The sequence below is a fragment of the Euphorbia lathyris genome, chromosome 3 (assembly GCF_963576675.1).
Source record: "Euphorbia lathyris chromosome 3, ddEupLath1.1, whole genome shotgun sequence".
Lineage (NCBI taxonomy): Eukaryota > Viridiplantae > Streptophyta > Magnoliopsida > Malpighiales > Euphorbiaceae > Euphorbia > Euphorbia lathyris.
Window position 1 is genome coordinate 10,130,225 of NC_088912.1, and position 16,810 is coordinate 10,147,034.

At 33.9% G+C, this 16,810-nt stretch overlaps 1 protein-coding gene across 2 annotated transcripts; it reads right to left on the minus strand.

The window, feature by feature from the left end:
• Positions 1-1,276: 1,276 nt before the first annotated feature.
• Positions 1,277-12,825, minus strand: LOC136224867 (probable sodium/metabolite cotransporter BASS4, chloroplastic). 2 transcript variants are annotated; one of them, XM_066013299.1, is made up of 15 exons: positions 12,584-12,825; positions 12,391-12,496; positions 11,768-11,875; positions 11,612-11,679; positions 10,704-10,782; positions 10,496-10,554; positions 10,356-10,424; positions 9,814-9,927; positions 8,805-8,826; positions 8,442-8,509; positions 7,662-7,747; positions 6,393-6,522; positions 4,852-4,953; positions 2,899-2,986; positions 1,277-1,771 (listed from the first exon to the last, which is right to left on the minus strand). In XM_066013299.1, exons 1-14 carry the CDS (start codon positions 12,791-12,793, stop codon positions 2,942-2,944), a joined length of 1,266 nt encoding a protein of 421 aa, XP_065869371.1. In that variant the 5' UTR covers positions 12,794-12,825; the 3' UTR covers positions 1,277-1,771; positions 2,899-2,941. The 2 variants fall into 2 exon arrangements, with proteins under 2 accessions (XP_065869371.1, XP_065869370.1); XM_066013298.1 differs by lacking the exons at positions 1,277-1,771; positions 2,899-2,986 and adding an exon at positions 3,982-4,216 and having other exon boundaries at positions 12,584-12,824.
• Positions 12,826-16,810: the final 3,985 nt, after the last annotated feature.

Below are 16,810 nucleotides of genomic sequence, written 5' to 3' on the forward strand. Positions count from 1 at the left end.
GTAATATTTGTGACTTTAATTTATTCAAACTAGAGGAGGTAATAAAGATTTCATTACTTTCATTGACAGTAGTACAAAATATTACTATGTATATTTTCTTAAAAACAAAGACGAGGCTATGGAGAAATTTTTTTATCTATTAATAACAAGAAGTAGAAAACCAACTTAATAAAAAAAGATTAAAGTGATTAGAAGTGATCATGATGGTGAACAATTTGGCGAGTTAGCTCCCAATATGGAAACATTCACGAGGTAACACCACCATATTCTCCTTAATCGAATGGAGTAGCAAAATGTAAAAATCGTACCTTAAAGAAAATGATGAACACAATGATGAACAACTCTAGATTGCCACAAAACATGTGAGGGAAGTTATTTTATCAGCTAATTACCTTTTAAATAAAGTGCTCGTCAAAGCATCACTTGAGTTATGGAAAATAAGCAAATCTTCCTATAATTATTTGAAAGTATGAGGATGTCTTGCAAAAGTAATAACTTTGTTACGAAAGAAAATGAAAATAGATCCAAAGATAGTGGATTGTATTTTCATTGGCTATGCACTCCACAGTAATACATATGGATTTCTTATTTATGAATCCAAAAATCTTGAGATTTATAAAAACACCATATGAAATCTATAAATGCTTCATTCTTTGAAATCATATTTCTATATAAGGAAAACAAAAGTAGATCTAGACTCAAACGGATTCTAAAAACCGTTGATAAAAACATTCAAGACCTTAAAAAAGAAGTTGAGGAAGAAGTGGATCCTCGAAGGAGTAAAAGAGAAAGGGTAGAAAAATCATTTGGACAAGATTTTCTAACCTATATGGTAGAGGTTGAACATCAGACCTACAAAGAAGTTGTCAGCTGAACAGAAAGCTCATTATGGAAAAAATCTATAAGGAGTGAAATCGACTCTATTTCACATAACCATATATGAGAATCAATGCACCTTCCTCTTGGAACGAAATCACTAAGTTTTAAATGGATTTTCAAACGTAAAACGAAAGCATATGAAAAAATTGACAAGTATAAGGCCAAATTGATTATAAAAGATTATAAACAAAAGGAAAGTCTTGATTACTTTGACACTACGAACGAAGGATATATCATTCTATGTTTTTATGTTGATGACATATTCATTGTTGGAAGTAATAACAAGATTATGAAAAGTATCAAGAACATGTTAAACTCATAATTTTTTATGAGTTCAGTAAAAATAATGGTCTTATGTTGACTCAATCACACTACGTGGATAAGATACTCGGAAAGTTCAGTAAGGATGATTCAGGTAAACTAGAACTCCAATCGACACTAGGCAGGGTTTATCTAAAAATAAAGGTGAACGCGTTGATCAAGTGGAATACGCAAAAATAATAGGCAATCTAATGTATCTTACGAGTTGCAAAAGACCTGATAGTGCTTTCACTGTAAGTAGATATACAAGTAACCCAGGGGAGAGTCATTGCATAAAAGCACTTAGATGTTTATGGTACACTCGTGATTACGGCTTGCACTATACGAGAGAACCTTGTGTTATAAGAATTCTCTGATTCATATTGGATATGGGTTATAAAAAATTCCAAAGGCACAAAGTTGATACGTGTTTACTCTAGTAGGAGGAGCAATATACTAAAAATCCTAACGACAAACGATTACAACCAGATCCACTATAGAGTCTGAGTTTGTAGCCTTGGATAAAATCGAAGAAGAAACTGGGTGGCTACGAAACTTCATGAAGGATATTCCTGTATGTCAAAGCATGTGCCTACAATTTGTATACATTGTGATAATCAAGCAACGATTAACACAACACAAAACCTGATGTACAAAGGTAAAAATAAACACGTCGTCAACATAACAACATTAGACAATTGATCTCAACAAGCTATGTTACATGGACTCGGATACGAGTGTCCGACACGGATGCGGATCCGAGTATCCGGTACAGCAAGTTGAATTTTTTTGGACACGGGGACTCTGTCCTAAATTTGGACACGGGTACGAGGATACGGGAATAATTTTATATATATATATATATATATATATATAAATTCCAAAAATAACCCAAAACTTAAAACATTCATCAACTATCAACTGTATTAATTAAAAATTAAAAGTTCAATCAACAATCAATTGGGCGTGACATTGATTTTCAATGGGTTTTTTTTCAATTCTCAGAAAAAGGTTTATTTGAGAGTTGCAGGAGTGCATATCTCAGTTTGTTTCTAGAGAAGTTTTATATTAGAGAAAGGAAGAAGAAGAAGTTAATTAGGGATAAGAGGATAGGATATTAGGGATAGGATGGGAGAAGAAGAGTCTTGAGAAGAGATTGGCTAAGCTTTTAATTTACCTACTGATCCCAATTAAGTTATAGGTAGGCGGGATTTTTTTTTAATTGGTTCTGCACTCCAAAACGACGTGGTTTTGGAGTGCAGAACTAATTTAAAAAAATGGGCCCAGATTAAACGACGTCGTTTAGTCTGGGCCCATTTTTTTTTAAAATGGTGCCCAGCCCCACCTTTTTCTTCGTTGACAGAAACGAAGACGATAGAAAGACACAGCGGCGGCGCCGCGCCGCCGCATACCTTCCTCAGCAGCGCAGAGATTCTTCCTCAGCCCTAACCGATTTGCCGTATCCGAGTGTTTACTCACGAATCCGACACGGATTTCGTACCCGGATCCGTGTCGTGTCGACACCGGTACGGCAGCGTTTTTGCAGAGTCCATGTAACATAATCAACAAGTGTCATTTCTATTGATTTTGTAAGATCAAAAGATAATACCACAGATCAACTAACCAAATGATTAAATCAAGATCAAGTTGAAAAGGCTAGGATAGAAATAGGACTGAAGCCCATTAGAATTTAAGGTTTTATTTGAAGGAAAATCCAACCTTGTTGACTGGAGAACCCGAGATCTAGATTCAAAGGAACAACCTAATTGCATAACCTTGTCGCTCTGGGTTCAAACATAGTCCATTCCTATGATGTAAACAGTGATATAAAACGAAAAAAGGTTAAGCCTTGCTTTTAATAATTCTTTGTGCGTCAAAAGTTTGAGCAAAACTAGTCACTTATTTGATAGCGAACTGGAGTCGCTTGAAAGAAGACTAATATGTCATAGTTATCTTAAACTCTTGCATTAACCAGGAGATGTTCACGACCATAATAAACATAATCATGAAAACCAAAATCGTGTTATATTTGGTATTTGTGTGCGGCATATCATCGTTTACACAAACGAAAGAATAGTTCAAACACATCACATCTACTAGTCAATAAAGTAAATGCCCTTTCATAAAGGAAGATTTAAGGATTGTTGCGTAACTATCTTATGCAAATATTGATTATAGAAAGTTATTACCACATCGAATTCTTTTAGTCTCCAATTTCACTTTGTAGGGAATTATTGTAAAAATGAAAAACAAAATAGGTTAATGACCTTTGAAGGTCTATTAAACTACATGACCTTTGAAAGGTCTAAAAATCTAGTTGGTTTAGACACAAATTTAATATAAAATAAAGTGTCTTATTACACACAAATTTAATGCATAATAAAGTTTATCTCTTTTGTTCAAAACTCCATCAAATACTCCATATATTGGAAAGCCATTGGTGTTCTTACATATAAAATAATAATAATAAAAATTATTCTACACTTTTATTTTATTTTTAGTTGTAATTTATTTTGAGAAGGAGATCGATAATAAGAAATTGAGTTATTCAAAATTCTTACGTTAAATTTCCTATAGATTTCTACTCTTTCTTCCAATATTTTTTTATTCTAGTGATAACTCTATGCACACGGTAGAGTTCGATCAAGTTCGTTGTTGTATTTTGGAAGACGATTTCTGTCTTAAGGAAATTGTTATGTACAAGCCTCAATGTTTCCTCCACCTATTTTCGTTCTAAATAGAAAGTTACAAGTATTCTGCAACTCTAATTATTTGATTGTAATTTCATATTATTAATAGTAATTATTACGTTAATTTTTCCTTTTCTGGATCAATATTATCTAACATAACCCGATTAAATATTACATGTATTACATGTTATATGCATTCTTGAATCAAGTAGGGAGCTAAGAACTTTGAACAATACTTTGTACATAGATGTTTCTTAATTACTAACATCTTTGCTTCATAATTTCTTGATTTTATCTGACCTATCCTTTTGAAGCCAAAAGTTCACTAGGAATGAGTCAACCACAATCTACACCAACAATATAATGTAAGCTAATGCTTGTTCTTGTCACAAACTAAAAAAGATCTTAACATAAATTTAAAAAAAGAATTACAAAAATCTCTTTACCGTTGTCTTACAAGAACAATTTTACCCCTAACGTCATAAATGGTACAATTGAGAGCATCATATTGATAAACTAGCTAAACCAATTTCAGAAATCATTAAAAAAGTACAAATATTTTGTTCACGTGTTAGTTGTTTATCAATTGGTTTAGAAAGCAAGATTTTTGCGTTATTATGCTATTTCTAAATAAGTTTGGAGATGAAATGCCTTAAAACTCAACAAAATATTTGCGCCTTTGACTATTCAGAAAGCCCAAAACTCAATGAGACTCACACAATGCCATGTGTACACGCGTATTTGATTTGTGATTGATGAGTGATAATAGGGTGCACATGTGGACTGAAATAACGGGATCCATGACTGAATAAAGAGCTTCATTAATGATGTCTAAAATTAGTCCAACTAATCAATATTAGATTCTTAATTATACCATTTATGAGTTAGAGGTAAAATTGCTCTTAACCGACAACGATAGAGGTGTACTTCTGTACTTTATCCAAAGATAGAGATGAAGAGAAGACGAGAGTGAATTAAGTACCTGGTTAATATGTGCTGCAACACACGGAAGAACTAGCAACCCGGGTTGGCCAAGTGCACCATTTAGCTGTTCCACTACTGCTACAACAATAAGTAATGCTTTCTGCAAAACAATTATGTATTATATAATAAAAATAAAAATCATATCAAATGGATTGTATCAAATAGATTATCTCTGTAAATCGTGTTGTCGTATCATAGATTAATTGCCCTTAATAGAAGTCCACTTATAAACATAATATCTGTTCTTTATTCCTTTTGAACTCTTCTAACTATGAACATGTTCCTTATCGTTTTTCGTTTTTCTTACTTGGTACATTAGAAAAACAATCAGGTGATCTTGGGAGCCTCAAGTGTAGATGTAGGAGTGGTGGAGCGGGTACACAAGTTCAGGATATCTAGTGCTTTCTGGCAATTGTTGGTAGGGATGTCAAAATGGGTTATTGTGCCATAATTGTGTTATTTAATCAATATATTCTACATAATTATATATGATATAAATGACAGAAATGATAATCATATCAAGTAGATTGGCTCTATAAATCATGTTGTATCAGAAATTGAAAGTCTTAATTGTTGGAGCTAGATGCTTGATAATTTATACAGTGCTAACAAGTAGACATGTTCATGTGCCTACCAAGCCCGCCCTTCATGGATTAGGTTTGGACATGCATAATTAACGTTGCCTAGCCAGGTCCGAATCAACTAAACTAAATCCCATATATAAAATGAATTGAACTTGGAATTTGTTTTAAAAGTTCAAGCCTTTGGTATCCCTTATATTATAATATAATGGAGATGTGAGAACTTGCGTAGGCCTCCGGATATCTGGCGTCACCAGCACGGGCATCGGTTCCTGGGAACACTCCGACTTTCAAATTAATAATGATTCTAGAGAGAGAGTCTTAAGTATAGAGAGAGTCTTAAGTATAGAGAGAGTAAGCAAACCTTCCTATTGGAGCTTGGGGGTCTTTATATAGAGTTGCTGGCTGGGCTGGGTCGGATCTTCTCCACGAATATGGGCTCGGGTTGTCCTGTTGGCCGATTGCTTGGAGGTTTTAAGTTGGGTTTAGTGAGATTGGCCCATATTCCTTATCATAATATATACTTTTTCTGACCCAGATTCAATTTCTTATTATATTATTAAATATTTTCTGTTTGATTAAGATTATGTTTGTTTTGAGTTTTGTGGAATGAATTAATAAAATTTTAATTTCATATTTTATTGTTCATAATTATAGTTTATTTTAATTTATTTCTTCATATAAATATATTCGATAGACAAGCTGTGTGAAATTGAGAATTAGTTTCCTTAACTTGCCCAACTTGACCCAAGCCCGTTGTGAATATAGTACGAGCTGAAGTGGATTTAGAAGGAAGTTAAGTGTCAAGCTTGGTCCGGCCTAGCTCATGAATTGAATTGGTCTACTAACAATTGTAGGAGGTTACAAGCTTTTGCACCAATATTTTCAAAGGTTCGTTTTTACATTATTGTTGAGTACTAAACAAGATTATGTGTAATTTGTTAATGGAAAAACTAACCTGACTACAAATAATTATGAGAGTTCGAGCGTTCTTTTTGTTTGTAAGAACTGAGTCTCTACCACCACATCCAACCGATAAAGCTTGTAATGCAATGGTGTTAAAACCCAGTAAAGCCAGATGTATGAGTCTGCAAGTAAAAATGATAGCAACCATGTCAGATAACACCTTCCTTTTCAATACTTTATGAAAGAACAAATGTAGAACTCGTTGCTAATTGAAAGCAAAGTAACTAGGGGTGTAAAAATGGGTCATGTGATTCAATGACAAGAAAATGATAATCGTGGATCCTATCAAATGGGTTGTTTCTGTAAATCGTGTTCCCGTGATAAAACAACAAAATCAGCAAAAACATTAAACTCATATTCGTATTAATTGTCAGGGCAAATTACACCCACGACCATCAACTTTGCCCTTACTTTCTTTCTGGCCCCTGAACTTCAAACCCGGAAAAAAATCTCCAACACTTTACCCTTTACTAACATAACCCCCCCCCCCCTTTTTACCTTTGACCAAGGTGACCACTTCAAAGCAGGTAACCCTCTATTGTAAAGCCGATAAAAATGATATTCTAGGTAACTTCAATTCTTGAACTATTTGGTTTTGAGGTCATTTAGGCATTTGTTAGGAGAGAGAAAGTGGTTGTTTAGAGAAGGAAAGCTCCGCAAGGGTGATTCGATGGGAAATTTGGTTCTAAAGAACTTTAATTCTTGAACTTTTTCATTTTGAGATCGTCAACGGTCATTTTGAATTGGTTAACCGTAAAACGGGCTTTTATGTTAGTAATTGGCAAAGTTCATGAGCTTTTATGTCCAGTTTTAACGTTTATGGGCCATAAGGAAAGTGAGAGCAAAGTTGAAAGACCATTAGTCTAATTTACTCTTAAGTTTCTAGCTATGTTGCACGAAAACTTTGATCTTAAAGCTTTTGCATTTCTCTTTCCGAAAACCAAACTACATGAAAAGCTACAAACCGAACTATAACTCGGTATGGTTTGGATTGGTTTTGATCACCCCTAGTTGATTGTTGAAAATAAGCAGAAACAGAGTAGGTCATACAAGCATAAATACAGGAAATCACATAATCAACAGGAAACAGGAAAAAGAAAACGATCAAATACTTTATTTCCACACATATGCAAATCATGAAGTTCTATTTTGCTAGATATATGACATTAACACCTAAACAAATTGACTCAAAACAAGTTCTGAAAGTATGAAACAAAGAATCAAAAGGCACGAACAAATATTTGGTGCTAAATGAACTTACAATCCCATCCCAAGAGCTCCAATAAACACCTGTGAAGGAACCATGAGAAGCAAGTCTCTAGATCTACTTACTTGCATCCACGGGGTCTTGGAGAATGTAGAAAATAAAAGATCATCAGATGACAAAGAAAAGAAAAAGAAAAACAAGTCAATAGATTCATCAACATCTATACGGTCCAATTAAATTCGTGAACGACATTAACAATTAACAAAATGCAAGAGCTTTTGTACTGTTCGTATTTTTACATGTCACCTTCATTAATAAAGGTAATAAAATTACAATTATTACTTGCAAACACGACTCTAACCTTCTATATTGTTATAAACACATTACATGACCGCCAACATGATATTAGCGGACTTTCGGATGATTAATGTTAACATATTAATCCAAAAATGATATAAATATTTAAAATAGTACCATATCCTTGTATATTTTTAAAAGTCTACCATTAATATCAAAGTAAAATTACATGTGATCCGAAAACACAACACGGAATCTACACTGACCCGATTAGATTGACACAATTATGACACGAAAGTTTTTGGGTTATGTTAGGATTGTCTCATTTTGACACTAATACGGAATTGACACGTCATGAACCCTATAATTGCCACCCCTAGATATAGATTAGGAGTTTCAAAGCACTTATAGGTTTGTCATGTGTTTCTGCTTGAATATAGTAATCTTGATATGCTCCATTAATAGTTTTTTATTGCATAAATTTTCCAACAATTAAGTTTTATGGTAAAAAAAAACAAAGAAAGATCAAACACTCACAAGGCTAAGGAGGATGGTACTGGCTAGTGAAAGAATTCTAGAGTTCTTATCGATATACATTGCCAAACCTGTAAAATAGTTTAAGTGTGAAAAGAACGACAATCATCTCAATTCTTTTCCAAATAACAAATATAGCAATATGTGATGTTGCATTATTTCAATTCATTTGGAAAGCCATTTAGGAAGCTATTTGCTGCAGATTCAATATCGAAAGCAAATGAATTTTTTCATAGTTTATGTGGTGAGAACAACAGCTAACATTTTTACGCTAGATTTCAAATGCTTAGAAGGACTCAAGGAAGCAGAGAAGAGAATATAGATAATCAACTAGCTCAAGAATAACAAAATGGCAAAAAGACTTACCTTCAGAGCTATTCCGAACCACCTGTGAATGAAAAAGCATATAAAAATCCTGCAAACTGTGAAAGAAAGCACAAAATAACAATGATATCCAATTTCTGTAAGCCTAAAACTTTTATGATAGCACCATGATCCAGAAACTAAAATGATTCACTGAATTACGAAATACACTTTCTGTTGGCAGCATACTGATTTCAAGGTTGAAGTGACAATCAAATATAACTAAATACTGTATCAGTAGCTAAACAGAGAACAGCCATATTGTACAATAAAAGACGGGAGAAACGAGAAGGAATTAGAACATTGGGGATCTCTTACAAGTCTAGTTGATCCTTTTATAATGATTTTCCATGATCCCCAGTTTGTAACATAATTAGATATTAAGGGCCTACTAATAGTCATAGCTTATGTATGATGCAAATAATTAGCTCAGCAGCTAGGATAAGAGATAAATCAGTTTATATGGTTGTATGGCAACAAAATGGCAGTTAAAAGAATGCTCAAATGACATATGGAAGCAATATAATGTGTTGATCAAAAGAATCTCAGATAACATCATTAAATCTGCTATAGAAAACCAAAGCAAAAAGACTGCTCAAATGAGAATAGTTCAACTACAAGCTATGTTGCATGGACGCGGCAACAGACATGGGAAACCTTATTTCTAAACCATAACCTTCATAAAATAGCCTTCAAACGAAAACGGACATGGAGGACACCCACGGACACAAAATGTGGAACCACTACTAACTAGAGGTGTCCGTGCAACATAGACTACAAGAGTAAGATAAGAGGTTATGCGCCTTCCTATTCCAAGGTAATGTCTGAAGAGGCTGAGTTGTTATGTGAATGTCCAAAACTTAAGGATACATAACCTATCAAACATCGATAATTACATTTCATGATTCGTATTTTTCAAAATCCCATTAGTAAAAGTATTTCAGCCTCAATCAGTATTCTAAGTCAGTCCTCAGCTAAAGGAAAAAAGGCAAAAGGGAAGGAAGAAACAGACCTTCCCGAGAATCAAAGGAACAAGAAGGGTCGAAATAAGACTCCAAAACAGCTTTGCAGTTGGGATGGATACACCAAAACCATCAGCTAAAAGGATTGAGATCCAAAAGGGCACCTACAGAAACAAACACCATCAATATACAAGCATATGACAGATGAAGCTCAGTACTGGGTGCAATTAAAAAAGCGTTGTATAGGAGAGAGTTTTGAGGGCGAGCCTTGGCGCAACGGTAAAACGTTGTTGTCGTGTGACCGAGGGTCACGGGTTCGAGTCTTAGGAGCGGCCTCTTGCCAAAAAAAATTGGCAAGGGAAGGCTTGCCCCCAGTACACCCTTGTGGTGGGACCCCTCCCCGGACCCTCGCTTAGCGGGGACGCGTAATGCACCGGGCCGCCCTTTTTTTTTTGTATAGGAGAGAGTTTTCCAATTTGAGAAAAAATACTTAAGGTGAGAAGTTCAGAAAAAAGAACGAGCTATTCATGAAGTCATCAAAATGATTTCATAAAAGAATGAATGGAATTTTTAGGAGCAAATTTAGTCTTACAGTTAGCACACCAAGTAGATTAGAAGCAACAGTCATTGCAAGAGCAAGAGCAGGATTTCCGCCTGCCAGCTGAAATTACATGGGAAGTGCCATTATTGAGAGCAAATTTATCAGACGGATAGCAAAAGATTATTGCATACTTGTGTAAGTGCTACTCCACTTGATAACGTAGTTGGCATACAGCAAAAAATAGCCAATCCTATTCCAAGAAAGATGAAAATTCATGAGCATTCCAAATGAAATACAACAATAATAACACTAAATCTCATGAAAAATCATGAGTTAAAAATATTCCCTGTTAACTCGTCCATAAAGACAAGTTATACAGCCTTAGTTCAGTCACCATACCTGTTACAAACTCTTGAGGCACAAGGCGGACTTGCAAAATTAGAATAGACAACAAAGGACTAAGCAGCAAAATTGAAGCCTGGATTGAAAACAAATGAACTACTAAGAAAAGTAAATGAAATTACAGGAAAGTCAGAAATTGTCCGCAAAGAAGCAGTAATGTACGACCAGGACTATCGCTCACCTACATAATAACCTATCTTATATGTACCAAGATTATGCATCTTCTTTCCAGATTCTTTCTTCAAAATATTCATATTCCTGACTTAGAGAAATACTGCCAAATTGGCTATAACACGAACAGAATAAATGCAGTATGAACACAAAAAGACTACACTCACCTTATCAGTGGAGAATTCCTAGGAAGCATAGTTTTTATAGGCGCAAGGTGCACTAAGGCGCTAAGGGGTCCTGGAACCTAGGCTCAATGCGTAACGCAAGGCGCACGCCTGAGGAACACGAGGCGCGGAAAATAAAAAATATATAAATATACTCTATTACTAGTTAAAGCATAAACCAAAAAAACACTCTTATGACCACATAAAAACATAATACTAAAAGTCAAAACCACCAAGTTAAGTTCATACTTCATAGAGACATTAACTTAAGACAGTAAAAAAAAAAAAAAAATAGTGAAAACAGTGTATGTTACTGAGGCGCGTCTTGACTCAGGCTCCAAAGCCCGGGCGAGGTGCACAAGGCGAAAGCCTTTTAAACTGTGCCTATCTGGTGCAATCAAGGGTCGCTACATTGAGCCTTGTGTAAGGCATGCCTCAGAAGCGCCTTTAACAACCATGCTAGGAAGATTGAAAAAACCAACTACAACCTTACTACTAGGCTAGTAGCACAAACTCAACAAGATTGAAAACCTGATAAGGGACTAGGCACATAAAAATTGGGGGTCATACTAGCCCAAATAATAATACTGGCCATGCTTCTGCAACTTCTTCAATTTCTTTACCCTGCAATTTCAGCCCTACAAGGCATAGAAAAGAGGATCAAGTAAAAAAGCTAATTAAAGAAAAACATTGATCAAGTGCAAGCAAAAGTAAATTCAATCTCACCTGAAATAAAGAAAATTCCACAAGTACTAAATTTTGATAAAGAATACTTCTGAGCATGACAACCAAGCGTAGGATTTACCATTCCTAAAGCTACAGCACTGATCAGAGCTTCAGAAAGAGTTCAAAATTTCACAATTAGAACCGCAAAAATGATGCATAATATAACAAGGGTAAATAATTTATTAGTCCCCTAGTTTTTACCTAACACACAATTTAGTTCCCCTATTTTAAAAACACATTTTAAGGTCCATATCTTTTGCCAATATTAACCTTGTGGTCCTTTTTATCTATTTTTTTAGACTTTTAACCGAACATATTTTAGCTTTTAGGACAATCACAGTACAATACAAGTTGATCATGTTACTTTGTTATTTTATATATATCTGTTTATGCTAAAATATATCAATTACAAGTCTAAAAAAACTAGACAAAAGGACTAAAGGGTTAATATTGGCAAAAGTTAGGGATCTTATAATGTGTTTTTCAAAATAGGGGGACTAAACAGTGTGTTAGGTAAAAAGCAGGGCACTAATAAATTATTTACCCATATAACAACAATTCACACAAAATCTAATTCAATCACATTACACAATCTCGATTCCTATGAAATCATCAGTTGTTACCTAGAGGAAGAAAGTTAGATGCAGAAAAATTAAACAGTGTTCTTGTGAAATTAGTCGTATTAGCTAAACTTAAAGCCTCAGAGCTTTCATTTCCACCAGAATTTCCCTGTAATTACAGATTACTATGTTAATTAAATACGAACATTTCAATTTATTTTCAATTGCAGTAGTTGAGAAAAGGAAAGGAGGAAACCGTATCGGATCTTTCAACTGCACGAGCTATATGTGAATGTGACGATGTCCTCTTCAGCACCGAAACGCCGGAGAAGGGGGCGGTTTTTGAAATCGAGAATGGGGCGCAGTAACAGAAAGTGACGGAAGGCGGAGGCGGAGAGAATCTTGAGGAGATTAAGGCGGTGGCTGCTCTGGCTGCCGATGGTGTTGCCTCCATCACTACTCCCATAGTGTAACTGTATCAGTTACAGAATATTCACTTGGATGCATTTCATGCTAATTCATCATGAACAGGGAACATCTGCACGTGACTCACGTGCGATCAATTTTTAGTTTTTGTTTAGAAATAATTTACAAATTTGCCTAAATCTCATGAAGATTGAAATTGCATAAATGTTAGACTTCGTATTGTTTTGGATGAATGTGCAAAAATACCCCTAACGTTTTAGGTCATGAGTAATTTTACTTTGAATATTTGTAGCGAATAGCAATTTTACCCTTAATATTGATAATTTGAGTCAATTTCAGACAGTATTATAAACACATACGTTTTTATTCTTTATTTTGCACCAATTGCATATCAATTCGTTTAAAAAAAAGATTTCATGTTTTTTGTAATTTAATAATAGAATTGGATATTAGTATTTATAAATTCGGTGAATTTTTTGAATTTTTTTTTGTCTAATTCGTACAAAAGACAGTCTATTTTTTTTTTCCAAATCCCAACATATATTTGTGATTTGTTACTGATAAAACCACGCACATGTGAAGTATAGATGACAAGATTCATGACCGAGAAGACAACATGATGAATTATTTATCAATTTGGCCAAATTTATTAACGTTAGGGGTAAAATTGCTCTTAGCTTCCAATGTTATGGGTAAAATTGTACCATTTTAGACGTTAGATGTAAAATTGCTCCTGATCCAAAACGTTAGAGGTATTTTTGCACTTTAACCCTATTATTTTTGTATAATAAATTAAACCGGTTTATTTTAATAATCATAAAATTAAATTTATAATTTATTCCTATTTTTATGGTCTAATAGATCGACTTTGTACTTGGTTCAAGCAATTGATGGACTTTCCTAACTTTGATAATATCTGAAAAATCACTGAATTTACTTAAATTTATTTTGCGAAAATGTCAATTTCAACATTGTCGTGTGTGGTTTGGATTCTGACGTGTCAGTAAAATCAATTCTCAATTAATATGAACGGTTAAATTTATGGATTTGTGCGCCTAAATTTGAAATCTAATCGAATCGGTTGGTGAGAGACGCAATGATTAAAAAAGTCATTCTTGGATCTCTAGCGCTGTTATAAAAACTTTACTAGATAATTAATTTTATTTAAACTATTGCGGGTAAGTAAAAGACGGACAAATAATGGAAAATAAAAATGCAAAATTAATATAGAATTGGGTAAAAATGGATATTTATTGATGTAAATGAAGGTATAAATACATGTGTATAAGATGAATAATTACTATTGAAATCTCTATATCAACATATAGCTGAACAATTGTAATAAAGTGTAAACAATTCAATAACATGTGAGGAATCGAATTACAATAATTACAATAAAGAAATGAAATGAAAAATAAAACGGCAAACTTGTAGCCACAATTGGCTATCTCGGTTAGGTGTTGAATTGGCGTCGGCTTTGGATCCACGAGTACTGCGAGGACTTCGAGCGATCGGCATGGAACGAGGCTAACTTTGTTTTCGACTATCTGATTTGCACAGTATTGAACGACTTGCAAATGGAACTAGTGTTTGACTTTGGGCAAATTTGAGTCGGACTTTGGATGAATCATACGAGGGTTTTTCGAGACGGAATTGAGTAAAACAAAAGGCTAAAATGAAGTTCAGGAAGTCAAGAACAAGTCCATGTAAAAATCGAGGACATAAATGAATTGGAAAAAACGAAACAGGTGGATAAATTGTATAAAGGCTTAAACAAAATATATAAAGTGATCTAGGATCAGAAGAATGTCTTGTAAAATGGATTTCTGGAATAGAATCAGACAAACGAAATGCTAAAATGAAATTCATAATGTTCAGAAATTTTTTTATAAGAAATTGAGAGCAAAAACAGACTTTAAATGGTCTGAAACGGGAACGGAAATATGTCGAACAAAATGTGTAAAACTTGACAGAAAATGATTTTAGTCAACCTCTAACTAAGAAATTTGTAAGTTTTGGAGTAATTAGTAAGTAAAGGTAAATAACTTGAAAATATGTTGCTAAAGAATTGAATTGAAATTAAAACGAACTTGAAAAATAAAATCAAGTTAGGAATTATGAAGAATAAAACTCAAAGTCTAAGTAAAATTTGGCATGGCGTAGTTATTGTTGGTGTTGTTGGTTGGGGTTTAGAATGGATGCCTTGGGATCTATTTATAGCTTTTTGGGATTGTTTGTGGGTTGAATAGGTTGTCCACTTCCCTTAAATTTCTCTCGTCTTTTGCTCAATATTTAGTTTTATCCTTCAATGCCTAATTTTGCTCCACATTCGTGTCATTTCACCTCATTTTCTCTTGATTTAAGTCTAAGGTTCCGTTCTTTTTTACTGAAAAAAACTGAACTGAACTGAACTGAATTGAATTCTACTGAAACTAAAATAATAATATAATCATTTAAAAATAACAACAATTAAAATAAAATTCGTATAAAAATAATAGTGGTTCTAATAATAATAATAAAATAATTATAATTATAATAAGTAATGATAAACTATTGAGCTATGCTACTGAACTGAACTAAACTAATTGATACTGAAATTAAGTAATAAAAAACATGGTCATAGTATATGGTAGGAAGTGGATGGCTTTTTGCACATATGCAAAAAGATGTGTCAGGTTCGAGTGACCGGTCTTCCATTATGTTGCATTGGTCTCGCAGCCCGAAATTGTCAAATCATGCGTGGATAGGCTGCTGAAAATCTCAGCCACACGGCGTGTGAGATAGACTAAACAACGTGTTTTTTACACCATTTCTTAGTGTGGTTTCATACTTAACACAGCATGTGTCCTGAGTTCTCATCCTTTTCCCAGTCATTGTTTGGACAATTTTTTTTTTCAGGTATTAGTTTGTCAATACGTGAAAGTACAATTTTTTTATATTATAAAATATAATTATTTAGCGAGCCTTAGCACAACGGTAAACGTTGTTGTCGTGTGATCGAGAGGTCACGGGTTCGAGTCTGAGGAGCGGGCTCTTGCTAAAAAAATTGACAGGAGAAGACTTGTTCCCAGTACACCGTTGTGGTCAAACCCCCTCCCGACCTTCGCTTAACAAGTACGTGTAGTGCATTCGGCCCCCCTTTATAAAATATAATTATTATATAAAAGTATTTTAAATTTTAAAATATAATTGTTATAAGGAAGTAGTATTATTTTTTAAAAATATCAAGTGCTCTAATATGGGTCTATAATTTCGTTTGGTGTTTTGTCGTTTTTGATTTAATGTTCACATTCCAAGTTTTTTTTTTTTTTTTTTTTTTTTTATAAAAGGCCACGTATCATTCCATTAACTTAATCATACAAATACTGTATCAAAGAAATAGGAATAAAACCTTCATCCCATACAGGCAAAGACCCATAAAATGAAGAAAAGACTACAGAGAGCAATACATAGACTACAAAGAGTAATAAAAAGACTACAAAGAGCACTAAAAACCAGAAAAGATACAAATACAACAAACATAGAAGTCATATCCTTCTCGTAAGTCGAATCCCGTTGAAAAATCGTTGTAATCCATACTCCATCCTTTAGACTCTTCCGGACGTTCGGATCTGAGTCCTTTCTGTTTGTGCATCCACGCAGATCTATAGATCTACGGATAAGATAAACCTTTTCTGCTCTTGCTAAGACCGAAAAAAGAATAAAAAAAAGAGATATAGCTCACAAGTGTAGATCTGACGGAAAAAGAAGTTCAAAAAGGTATATAGATTTCAAACTAATAAGAAAATATAAATCTAAAACTAAAAACGAAAATTAAAATATATATGGGAGGAGGAAGAAGGAAGATACGCTTCATTCGGTGGTAGTAGCGGAAAAATTAATAAAAGAGGGAAGAAGATTGAGGTGAGGTGAGGAGATGAAGGCTAAAAAGCTATAAAAAAAAAAAAATGGAAGATGTGAAAAGTAGAGAGATGGGAGCCACACTCCAAGCTTTTAGATGAAAGGGAAATCATTTGTATATATGTGTGATTTCCTTTTCAATGGTGTATTATCGTCT

Coding starts and splice junctions, on each gene's coding strand:
- LOC136224867 (XM_066013298.1), bottom strand. CDS start 12,793: ATGGGAGTAGTGATGGAGGCAACACCATCGGCAGCCAGAGCAGCCACC. Junction 6,523..7,661: donor GGAGCTCTTGGGATGGGATT/GTAAGTTCATTT, acceptor TTTTACTTGCAG/ACTCATACATCTGGCTTTAC. Junction 4,217..4,851: donor TTGCAGCACATATTAACCAG/GTACTTAATTCA, acceptor TTGTTGGTGTAG/ATTGTGGTTGACTCATTCCT.